The 12,406-nt window shown below is 48.7% G+C and overlaps 2 protein-coding genes across 2 annotated transcripts in view; one reads left to right on the top strand and one right to left on the bottom strand.

Moving 5' to 3' along the window:
• Nucleotides 1-1,934, top strand: part of SZRD1 (SUZ RNA binding domain containing 1) — a 26,513-nt gene extending 24,579 nt beyond the window's left edge. Inside the window, exons 3-4 of the mRNA XM_007459323.1 lie at nt 3-254; nt 1,832-1,934. Of these exons, the coding sequence (XP_007459385.1) occupies nt 3-254; nt 1,832-1,934 (355 nt within the window). The remainder of the gene's footprint in view (nt 1-2; nt 255-1,831) is intronic.
• A 3,773-nt stretch (nt 1,935-5,707) lies between these two features.
• The window catches only part of LOC103076377 (spermatogenesis-associated protein 21), a 22,308-nt gene continuing 15,609 nt past the window's right edge, over nt 5,708-12,406 (bottom strand). The window contains 3 exon segments of the mRNA XM_082931139.1: nt 5,708-5,765; nt 6,282-6,456; nt 7,273-7,445. Of these exon segments, the coding sequence (XP_082787265.1) occupies nt 5,708-5,765; nt 6,282-6,456; nt 7,273-7,445 (406 nt within the window).

The following is a 12,406-nucleotide window of genomic DNA, read 5'->3' as shown; positions in this document are numbered from 1 at the left end:
AGGAAATCCAAATCTCCTCCCAAAGTGCCCATTGTGATTCAGGACGATAGCCTTCCCACGGGGCCCCCTCCGCAGATTCGCATCCTCAAGAGGCCCACCAGCAACGGTGTGGTCAGCAGCCCCAACTCCACCAGCAGGCCAGCCCTTCCCGTCAAGTCCCTAGCGCAGCGGGAGGCAGAGTACGCGGAGGCCCGGAAGCGGATCCTGGGCAGCGCCAGCCCCGAGGAGGAGCAAGAGAAACCCATCCTCGACCGGTGAGTGTAGCTGGCAGGGGTGACCTGCCGGCCAGACCTGACCACTCCACCAGGCCACCTTGCGGAGGAGGGGGAGAGTGGCCTGGCTGCCTGCAGAGTAGTGAAGAGCAGGCAGAATCATGGCTGGAAACATCGGGGCTGCAGCTGCCCACCCCGGCTGGTAGGGCTGGTTTGTTTGCACTGGCTCCGGGACTGCTCTGAAAGCTTTGCTGGCATGCTGCCTCTGCAGACGCCAGGGGGCAGTGTGGCATACAGGGTAAAGGCATGGACTTTGAGTCAAAAATCAGCCAGTTTGAGCCCATCTCTGCCACTTAACTTCTTTTTTTTTAATATGTATAAATTTATTTATTTATTTATTCATTTATTGGCTGCGTTGGGTCTTCATTGCTGCCCGCGGGCTTTCTCTAGTTGTGGTGAGTGGGGGCCACTCTTAATTGCGGTGCGCGGGCTTCTCATCACAGCGGCTTCTCTTTGTTGCGGAGCATGGACTCTAGGCATGTGGGCTTCAGTAGTTGTGGCTTGAGGGCTCTACAGCGCAGGCTCAGTAGTTGTGGCGCACGGGCTTAGTTGCTCCGCGGCACATGGGATCTTCCCGGACCAGGGCTCGAACCTGTGTCCCCTGCATTGACAGGTGGATTCTTAACCACTGTGCCACAGAGGGAGAGTCCCCCTCTGCCCCTTAACTTCTGCTTAACTTAGACCTACTTAACCCTTCTGTGCCCTCGTAGCCTAGTCTGAAAAATGGGATAATGATCATACCTGCCTCGTCCATTTGTTGTGCAATTAAATAAGTGGATTCTGGATGTTATCTTTTGGGTCTTATAATGGCCCACTGTGATGTTTCTGTGAATTTTCTAAATTCTTTTTTATTCCTGGCATTTTTTTTCTTTGCAGTCCTATGTAAGTTTGTCACCTCCTGGTAAAGCAGTATTTGTTGAAACAGCCTCTTTCTAACTTTGAGACTCCTCCTTGGATGGTGTATTCTGGGACTTGAAGTGCTAATCTGTACCTTATTTCTCCGGCTTCATTATTTTGATGGACTTCTGTTATCTCTCCTGTAAGCCTTCACTTGGCAAAGTAGAAAAAGTCCATTTTCTTTAGTTTTCCACAGTAATATGAGTCAACCACTAATCCCATGATTTGGAGAGAAGCAGGAGAGCAGCAGTGGCGGGTGCCAGGTCACTCCGATGAGCTCTTGGTTAGAGGTCTTTACCTTGGCCCGACCTCTGGGGAGTTCCGTGGAAGATATGCTATCCATGGTCACTGCCTCCGGTACAGGGTACAGGATGGGCCCTTGAGCACTTCCTCTGCCTCCGGTGAATGATGGCGAACCAGCCTGTGGGGAAGAGTGCTGCAGGCGCTAGAGGTGAACATGGACCGTCCACCCCACCTGCTCTCAGGGGCTTCCCAGCTTGGAGCTGCACTGAGTCTGCCTGCCAAAGAAGCAGGCTCAGAGAGCCAGTGTTGGCTAATAGCCACTGTGCCTTCTGCCCCAGCTGCAGAATTGGTTGATTTTAAGATTTGGGGGCCTCTTTTATACCCTTTTTCAGGCCTCACTCTGATCTTCTTCCCTTCAGGCCAACCAGGATCTCCCAACCTGAAGACGGCAGGCAGCCTAACAATGTGATCAGACAGCCTTTGGGTCCTGATGGATCACAGGGCTTTAAACAGCGCAGATAAACGCGGGCAGGGAAGGATGCCGCCGCCACCGCCGTCACCACCTCCTGGGTCGTCCGCTGCGGGTCGCACTGCCGTGGCAGACAGCTGGACTTGAGCAGAGGGAACGACCTGACTTACTTGCACTGTGATCCCCTTTGCTCCGCCCACTGTGACCTTGAACCCCATGCACTGTGACCTCCCTTCCCCCCCTTCCCACTGTGATTGGCACTTCTACAAGGGCTGTCCCAAGTCCATGGAAAGGGAAAGGGTGGGGGTTAGAGGAGGGTTGGGGGGACCCACCAAGGACTCAGAGTAGAGTCAGACAGTGCCACTTGGCCGCTTGGGGTGAAGCCAGTGCCAGCAATAACAGTTTATCATGCTCATTAATTTGGGATTTCAAAACACAAATGAGAACTCCCATCCACCCACCCTCAAGTGCATGTCTTCATCACTTAAAAGCAAGTTCCATTTGAAGATATCCTTTCTTTTTTTTTTCTTTCCTTCCTGTTTTTGTTTATACAAATATTTGATTTGCAAAAAAAATGTACACGGGAGGGGTTTTAGCAGTTTAATGAATTTTTAATTGAGAAAGGGTAGTTTGGTAGTCTACTTAAAAATGTTTCTGGTCAATCCACTAGAAACATTAACCAATAGGATTTTGGTGAGCTTAGCTTCTGTATTCCTACTGCCGCCGAGAAAAGGGGCAGGGCTCTGCAGCCCAGGACAGATGAGCACCCCATGCCTATACCTCCCTCCCCCCAACTAAGTACCAGAGCATCTGGGCCCTACCTGGAGACTGGGCCAGCTCTGTAGGCTCAGAGAGCCTGGGGAGGGTGCCAACCCCTCACCTTTAGTATTTTGGGAGATAGGGAAAGTGAACAGGCTTTCCCTTCCAAAACCCCTCAGGGTGGTTCCCTACCAGCTGGGCTTACCACTTCTAGAAGAGGGCAGGGAGTGAAGCCGCACTCCCGGGCTTTAGGAGTGAGGCTGCAAACCTTTCTCAGTATTTTGCTGTCAGCACAAGGAAAGCCAGGAGAGAGTCTGACTCCAGGACTCTGAGCCTCCTGCCGAGTGTGGTCAGAAGGTAGGTGGGTCTTCCCACTCCAGCAAGGCTTAGAACTCTCAAGGGTCTGTGGAGCGCCATCTCTGTTGATGGCATCAGCTCGGTAACTCTACCCAGTACATTTCCCTTGTGAAATCACTACCTTGGGAGCAGACCATTCTGAATAACATTTGGGGAAAGACAAGCTGTGCATCGCAAGGATTGGTAATGACAGACTGGTTCCCCGTAGGCCTAGGTTACCCTCGACCCCTTTTTCCGGAGCAAGGGCCTGGAATGAAGGCAGTTTCCCCTCTGTCTTTGGAGCCTGGAGATTTGCTTTGGCTCTCTGAGGTGGAAGAGGCTTAGGGGCCCAGCCCAGAGCAGCTGTGTGTGTACAGTCTGGCCCCTCTCAGGCTGTCCGATCTCTTCCGTTGCACTTCGCCTTATGTCCCTCAGCCAGCCAGACGGCCTCCTTGCTCAGCAGATGAGTTTTGGAGTGGTTGGTGTGACATTTGTGATTAGGGCAACTCGCGGTGGCCAAGGTGGCAAGCTAGCAGGCTCGCTCCACCTTTGGTTTGCTGGCTCTCAGCCTTGCCCTGTGGGGATGTCAGCCGGGCCCAGCAAGCCTTGGCCCACTACATCTTCCCATTAGGAGGAAAGGTCAGCTGTCGGTTAAGTCAGTAACTAGTCCATAGCACAGGCTTATAACTGCGTGAAGCCAGGATATTGTCCGTGAGCAGAGCTGGAACAAAGCTTCAGTCAGTAAGAACCCGCAGAACATTGAGTGGTGCCCACATGCTGTTCTGAGGGGAAGTGACCTCCAGGAGTGGGCAAGGGAGAAGGTTGCTGCTGTCTTTACAGTTCCGCTGCCCTGACCAAGTTTCTGCATTCTAAACGGATAGTGTCCATCCCTCATGTAATAGTGGTTTCTGGCCCAAGATGAGACTGTCCTTTTCAGTTGGAGAAGGTACAGACGTAGGCCAGGTGGGAAGGCCAGAAGTGCTGATTGCTCAGCTGTCGGGACCACCTGTTCTTGCTCCCCTCCTCTAGTGGGAGCCAACGGGAGGCTGGCTGATGGGTGTCTGTGGATCAAGGATATAGCAGGGACTGATGCTCCCACCTCCCTCCGGCCAAAGATGGGGCTCTGCCCGCTGTGTGCCTGCCACCACCCACCAGCGGTCATGTCCTGGCTTCCCAGATGGAGAGGTGACAGGCAAAATTTTAAAGAGAAAGAAATGAAAACAGGAAACTAGTGTGTTGGGGGGAGGTGGGAGGGGAGATGAGAGAACGGTTTGGATTTTGTGTGTGTGTTTGTGGTTGTTTTGGGGTTTTTTTGGGGGGGGTAGTTGTAACTTTCCTTAAGTGCTTTTTTTTTTTTTTAATTTTTTAAAAGTAAGCTGCAGGCTTTGGCTTGGAAAACCCCAGGGGAGTTGGGGGCAGAAACCTGAGGCTGCTGCCCCTTTATCTGCCTTCATGGTACTGTCCCCTTCCCCCAGCTCCTCCCTGACTCTGTGAGCCAGGCCTCAGACCTTCCAGCTAACTGCTTCCCATGAGCCACTACTCTGATGTCAGCCTATAACCAAAGGAGCTGGGGGTCTGGGCCTGGTGACCAACCCTTCTCCACCCACTCAGTCAGGGTGCTCCCCACCTGCAGGCAGGAGGCAACACCCTATCTGCTACCATCAGCCCCTTCCAGAGCCCACTGCCTCACCCCACCCTGTCTAGCCCAGCCGTACCCTGCTCTGCCCCATCTGGGGATGCTCTGCTCAGGGATGGGCCGGCAGGGCTGCCCCAGCCTCCCTGGTAGGCAGAGACTCTGGAAACCTCTGGGGTCCTGTTTTCGGCCATGTGATCCCAGGGGTGCATATGGGCCCCTTGGGTATCTGAACAGAAGGGCATGGGAGGGAGGGCCGCACCCCTGCAGTCCTGCTCTGCTGGTCTAGCAGGTAGCTGCCCACCCTACCCCACCCCGCACCGCGGGCTCCTGAGTTGGCAGATTAAGCATTTTATAAATTGTATTTTAAATACATGTTTTAAACTTGTCAGAACCTTGTCCTCATTTCAGTTTCTGGCCTCCTAACCTCTTGCTGTGGCTGCTTGTTTAACCACTGGGAAGCTATCTCTGCTCAGTCCTAGGGAGGGGCTCTCTCTTTGAGTAATAGGACTGGGGTGGTGTATGGATTGGGGCCACGGACCCACATGTTTAGGCTCCAAGGGAAGGGCACCCCTGGGTCTTGGCCCTCTGTTGGTGAGAGCATGGCTGAGGCCCCTCCTGCCCTTCCACAGGGTCTGTCCGTTTTAGGGGCTAGGGTCTTTCCCAGGTACTTCCCTATGTTCACCCTTCCCTTCAAGCAAGTGGGAAAGAGAATTCCTGCCCTTATGGGACTCCTAATCCAAGGCGTGGAGACACCCATCTGAGAATGGTCCCAGTTCTGTGCTTTGAGAGTGCACAGGAGGTCAAGACTTTGAACCCAGGGCCACCTCTAGCAGGACTCCTGACCCTGGGCAGTGTTTTGAGGCGAGTCTTGCTTCAGGGGCTCCGAAGCCTGAGGGAGGCTGAGGCCCTCCGCTCTGAGAGCCGAGTGGAAGGGTGAAAACCTGGGGCCTTCCCTGGCACCAGGCACAGAGGCTGAGGTTCTTGTTGTTTGTTGGCTTACCAGGCCACAAAAGCAAAATCCAGCAGCAGTCCCTGCCTGATGACCCGTCCGTCTGCAGGCCCTGAACAGCTGCCCAGAGTCAGGACTCCACAGGGTCAGTGGGTTCGAGCCGGCACAGAACTGAGCCACTTTCGGCTGTCAGAGCTGGGTTCCCTAGGGAGAGAGGTGGAAGAGAAGGGTGGGAGGAAGTGAGCCACCCCATGTGCCCAAGGGGAGAGGAGTCCTTCCCAGGGAGGTGATGGGGCCAGCAGTCGGGCTCAGAGGCCTGATTCCAAGTCCAGTGTTCTTTTATCCCAGGATGCCTGGAAGAGGACTGCTACAGGGGAAGCTTCCCTCCACCCAGCTGCTAAGCCTGTTTCCTACTACTCCTAACATGGAATCAGACTCAGGCAAAGGACTTAAACCCCCTGCATGAGAAAGGCAGGTAGTGCTACCGAGTCCTGGGCACAGAAAGGCGTAAGTACCCTGACTTAGGAACAATCTACCTGGGATACAGACTCTCAAAGGTTAGTTTCTTCCCCCTTCCATCCTTTCCCCTTTTTCCTCCCTGGAACAACAGTCTCTGAGGCATCTCTTGGAAGGATGGATTTCCCTTGGGTTAGGCCAGGGACTTCATAAGGAAGGAGGTGGATGGGCCTGGGCTGCAGCCCCTGCCCTCTGGGTACCCACCTGCTTCCTTGAGATCTAGTCTGGAAGAAGAGGCTACGGGTGTCAGGGCCCAGGCTGGTGGGGGTACACAGCTCCAGCATGTAGTGGCTGCCCTGCTTCTGGCGGACCGTATTGTCCAGCCACAGGCAGAGCAGGATGCAAGGCACCTGGGCATAGGGGCTTTGCAGGTTGGTAGCTGGCAAAGGTGGAAGAGGCAGGAGAGGGGAATGTTTCAGAGCACGTCCAGTGCTGGGAGGCAGGCAGACCCATGTGAAATCCCAGCTTTACCACATAACAACCTGGGTGGGTTTGGGCAAGTAACACTTAACCTCTCTGAGCTTCTGCATAAGCTGGAGCTGATGGTGGTATCCACCTCAGAGTTGATGATGAGGATTAAAGGGATAATATGCAAAACACTCAGCTAAATGCTGAGCACAGTGTAAGGGCTAATACCTGCTTAAAAAAGAGCACATGTCTTTGGGATGAGTCCTGGCAGAGTCTGACAGCCACACTCTAAAGACTCTAGAAAGCTTCTAGCCCATCACTTGGCACACAGTAGAAGTCTACTATTATGGGAAGGTAACCTTGCCCAGAGAAAAGAGCACAGGTTTTGGAGTCAGACCTGGGTATAAACTCCCCTTTCTGACACATGCTAGCTGTGGGACCTTGGGCAAGTTGCTTAAACTTCAGTTTTCTCATCGTGAATACGTGGGGTAAGTATGTGATTATGAGGATTAAATTCTAGCACGTCTGCAAAGGGCTTAGCATAGTGAGTGAACCCAGAGGGTGCTCAATAAATGATGAGGTGGGATTGCTAAGCACTCTTCCTTCTCAGTCCAGGCTCTTGGGACCAACCTGTGCTCAGGGCTAAGGCTCAGGGGCAAGAGTGTGCGGAAGGCTGGAGATGGGTGGTGATTATCAGCCAGCTGGCTGATGGCACACAGTTAAGCCCGAAGTGGGAAACTATGTCTCAGCTCCTGGGCCTGGCTGTGTGGGCACCCAGGGCCCTCACCATAGTTCTGCTGCTTCAGCTGGCTCAGGATCCTGAGGGCTCTTCGTTCTGGGACTTCCAAGGTGTCTGCCTGCTGCGGCTTGTAGGGAAGCTTCTTCTGGGACTGCAGCCGGCCAATGGCCGGTTCCATCTCTTGGGCCTTACAGGTGCCTTCCTTCAGCTTCTGGTAATAGCTGGGGAGGCAGTGCCACCCAGCTCAACCCAGCCGTGTTTAATTCACCCTCCTCCTCCCTCACTCTTCCTGAGCCCCTGTTCTGTCTGGCCAGCTTAGGAGCAGGGCCACAAGAGATCTGGGTTTTAGTCCTGGCTCAACCATTAACTTCCTGTGACCGTGGGCGAGTCACTGCCCTGCTCTGGGTCTCAGTCACCCCTATAAAATGGGGGGGAAATGGTTATCTCTACCAGTCATTGGAAGTCACTTGACTTCTCTAAGCAGATCAGTCAACGTTTTTATGGGGTTAAAAACAAAGATTAAATAACAAGACCCATTAAGCATTCAGCAGATTGACTCAAGGAAAGAGCTTGGTAAATGTTGCCCATGATTTCTATCACTGGTATTTTTACTTAGATGTGCAAGTGCTTTGTAAGCCAGCTGTGCAGTTAACTCCTCCTCATCTTCCAGATTGCAGCTTAAAGGCCATCTCTTCCAGAAAGTCCTCTCTCCTCCAATAGACAGGTTAGGCTCCCACTATAGGCCCCCTGACAACTTGTACTTAACCCTATCACAGCCCACTTAATATTCTTAACTCATCACTACTTGCCTTTTCCCCACTAGACTGCAGCACCATTCATTCATTCATTCATTCAAATATTTATTGAGTGTTTACTGTATGCTGGCCACTCACCTAAATGCTTGGGAAAGAGCAGTGCAGGAGATATTCATAAAAGGTCCGTGTGTCATCTCTCAGCCCCACCTCTTACTCCAGCCACTGTCACAGCAACCACTTCTCCATGGGCCTCAACCAGCTCTGCACAGGGACAACCTGGCACAGTCTCACCTCAGGTCTCTTACCTCTTGCTGCTTGCTCCAGAGCCTCTCTGACACATATGCGCCCCAGAAGTGCAGAAGAGTTAAACACCTGTGTGGGGCACCCATGACAAAGGAACCGGCAGCTGAGGTATACAGGCTCCTGTCTCTTCCCCTGATGGTTCTGAGCCACCATTCATAGTCTCCTTAGAAGATCCTGGGGATGGCTGACTCAGTAGCGCATCAGTGTATTGGCTCCTTCTCCTTCTGTGTTCATGTCCCTTCCCACACTTCTGCTCCCTGGTATCACTTTCTAAATCAACTACCTAGGCACGTATCTAGTGGGAGACTCAGACCATGAACAAGTAAATAAATTATGGTACCATGTGGGGAGTGATGGGTGTTCTGAGAGAAAGTAAAAGCTGAGTAGGCGGTAGTGATGAGCTATTTTGTCCACAGTAGTCAGTGAAAGTCTCAAGGTGGTGGCATTTGAGCAAAATGAGGGGAGGAAGCGAGCTAAGTGGATATCGGGAAGAAGCCTCTTTCAGGCAGAGGGAATGGCTTGTGAAAAGGCCAGGAGGTATGAAAGAGGTTGGTGAGCTCTAAGAACAGAGAGGGGCTAGAGCTTGTGTGTGAGGGAGAAGGGGGTAGAAATGGGCAGCAAGATGGGAGGGCCAGACTACCTGGGACTTTGTAGGCAGTGATGAAGGCTAGGCATGCTACTCGGAGTGTTAGGAAGCCCTTAGGGCTTAAGCGGGTGGTTCTGCTAGGACCTCTGCCTATCCCTGAAGCCTGGAATTTTGGGTTTTCATGAGCTTCACACAGAGAAAATAGAAAATGAATACCAGAGCCCTCAAATGGAGATTGGATCTAGACCCTGTGTAAAATTAGAACCTGAAAAGGCAGCATCCTGAGTAAAAAGATGGACTAGAAAATAACTTCACCCCACAGGGGCCGACAGGACATGAGCAGAGTGTGTGCAACTTTCTCAGTCGCAATTTTAAAGGAAATTGCTTGCTCTCTACTTCCTCTCCTTCCCCTTCTTATGGGCCTGAATTTAGATGTGTTGCTGGTAAATTGGCTTAGGATTGACCTAGGGAATGGTGGAAGAATAAGTGGGAAAGAAACTGGGTGCTTGAGCAACCTTGCCTTCCTGCCTGCTTCCTCCAAGCCATCAATATGAGAGAAATAAACTATATTGTTTGAACTATAGTACGTTGGGGTCTATTCCTTAATGAATACACTAATCTAGAATTCTGTACCTAGCTAAACTATTCAGTAAGTGTGATGGTAGAATAAACACTTTTGTAGACATACAAAATCTCAAAACTCATGCCTCCCATTCATCCTTTCTCAAGAAGGTACTGGAGGGCATGTTCTTCCAAAATGAGGGCATAAACCAAAAAGAAAAGGAAGATATACATACACAAAATAAGAGATCTAACACAGGAGAAAGACAAAAGTTAAAGGAAGATGGTGAAGGGAGATCCCACAGTGGCAGTGCAACTGCCATAGAGGACAACCAGTTTAGATTGGATCACTATAGCTTAAAAGACAGAAATTTCAAGGGCTGGCATTCCCATACCTGTCGCTGAATTACTGCCTTTCTAACCCCAAAAAGCCACTGGTGAAACATGCTCCCATTATTATTTTTTTTAAGCAAGTCAAACCAAGAAAGAGTAAGCAAATCAAGGAAAAGACATGTGATCCAGTAGACAGAATTCCAACCAGAGGAAAGGAAGAAAGGATTCCTAGGATGACAGCAGACTCCCAAGATGACGGCTCTGCAGCATGCCTAAGAAGAAATTAATCCAAAAATGAGAAGAATGGAATTATTTAGAAAATGCCTCCAAGAAAAAGAAGCTCTAGGAAGGTACAAGAATTGTCAGTGTGGGCTTCCCTGGTGGCGCAGCGGTTGAGAGTCCGCCTGCTGATGCAGGGGACGTGGGTTCGTGCCCCGGTCCGGGAAGATCCCACATGCCGCGGAGCAGCTGGGCCCATGAGCCATGGCCGCTGAGCCTGCGCGTCCGGAGCCTGTGCTCCGCAACGGGAGAGGCCACAACAGTGAGAGGCCCGCGTACCGCAAAAAAAAAAAAAAAAAAAGAATTGTCAGTGAGTACAAAGAAAAAAAAAATCAAGGCAATTGTCAGCGTTTAGGAAATGAAAAAGCAAGAAAGGAAATGAAATCATTATATAAAAATGCTGAGCTATGAATAATTGTGTAGCCATAATATTAGAAACCCCAAACATTTAGTAAAAAAATGATAATATATTTGAATGGGGAAGGAGGAGCTGAGAGGACAGTTGTATCAGACAGCTAAATTCTTACCATAACAGGAAGTCAGTAGATACAAGTCTAAAAATCATTAACCAAAATATTGTAGTACATCCATATTATGTAGAAGTAACTGCCAGAAATACTCAAGAAGAAAGAAATCCTGGAGAGGGTGTGGAGAAAAGGGAACCCTCCTACGTTATTGGTGGGAATGTAAATTGGCGCAAACCACTATGAAAGACAGTATGGAGGTTCTTTTAAAAACTAAAAATAGAGTTACCATATGATCTAGCAATCCCACTCCTGGGCATATATCTGGAAAAGCTGAAAATTCTAATTCAAAAAGATACGTGCACTCCAATGTTCATAGCAGAACTATTTACAATAGCCAAGATATGGAAGCAACCCAGTTGTCCATCAAAAGATGACTGGATAAAGATGATAAAATATAAAATGGAATAAAAAAAGAATGAAATAATGCCTTTTGCAGCAACATGGATGGACCTAGAGATTATCATACTAAGTGAAGTCAGAGAAAAGACAATATATCATATGATATCACCTGTATGTGGAAAATTAAAAAATGATATAAATGAACTTATTTACAAAACAGAAATAAACTCACAGACATAGAAAACAAACTAATTGGTACCAAAGGGGTAAGTGGGGGGGGGTGATAAATTAGGAGTTTGGGTTAAAATATACACACTACTATATAGAAAATAGATAAACAACAAGGACCTACTGTATAGCACAGGGAAATATATTCAATATCTTGTAATAACCTATAATGGAAAAGAATCTGAAAAAGAACATATGTCTATATGTAGCTGAATCACTTTGCTGCACAACTGAAGCATTGTAAATCAGCTGTACTTCAGTTAAAACAAAACAAAAGAACCTCCCCACAAAGAAAACAAGGTCCAGGCGGCTTCACTGTAAGTTTCATCAAACCTTTAGAGGAGGCTGAATACCAAGATTTCACGAACTCTTTCAGGACGTGAGAACACGTAACTCATTTTATGATGCCAGCATTATACTAACAGGAACACTAGATATCACCCAAAAAGCAAGTTAATGACCAATATCTACTTTGAACATAGGTGCCAAAGTTCTTAACAAAATAGCAGGTTGAATCCAGTAATATATTAACAGGATAATACATTACAACTAAGTGGAGTTTTTCCAAAGAATGCAGTTAGTTTACATTGAAAAATCAGTTTTATCTACTATACTAACAGAATGTAAGAGGAAAACCTTATAATCATCTCAAGATGCAGAAAAAGCATTTGACAAAATTCAACTCCCATTCATAATAAAAACTCTCAGCAAACTGGAAATAGAAAGGAACTTCCTCAACATGATAAAAGTATCTACAAAAATCCTACAGGTAAAATCAAGCTTAATGGCGAAAGACTGATTGCTTCCCCCATGATCAGGAGCAAGGCAAAAATGTTTGCTGTCATCACTTTGGTTTCACTTAAGGTCTTAGCCAGTGCAATAAAACAGGAAAAAGGAATAAATGCTAATGGATTGGAAAGGAAGAAGTAAAGCTGTCTTTATTCACAGATGACATCATTGTGTGTGTAAAAATCATAAGAAGTCTATTATAAAAAGCTACCACCACTAATAAGTGAATTTAGCAAGGTCATAGGATACAAGATCAATATACAACAGTAACCTATACTTCTATAATACCAGCAATGAGCAATAGGAAAATGGAAACATCTACAACAGTATAAAATATGAAATACTTATGGATATATATATATTTTAAAACTTCTTAACCATGAACTCTCATGCTTTGCAGAGGTCTAAACTCTCAGCACCTTATCACTACTTATGGATATATTCAACAAAATATGTAAAAGATCTATATCTTGAAAACTACA

This window comes from Lipotes vexillifer, unplaced genomic scaffold (genome assembly GCF_000442215.2).
Source record: "Lipotes vexillifer unplaced genomic scaffold, Lipotes_vexillifer_v1.1 scaffold496, whole genome shotgun sequence".
Lineage (NCBI taxonomy): Eukaryota > Metazoa > Chordata > Mammalia > Artiodactyla > Lipotidae > Lipotes > Lipotes vexillifer.
Note: the sequence above shows the minus strand (reverse complement) of the source record. Positions and strands in the feature narration are given on the sequence as shown.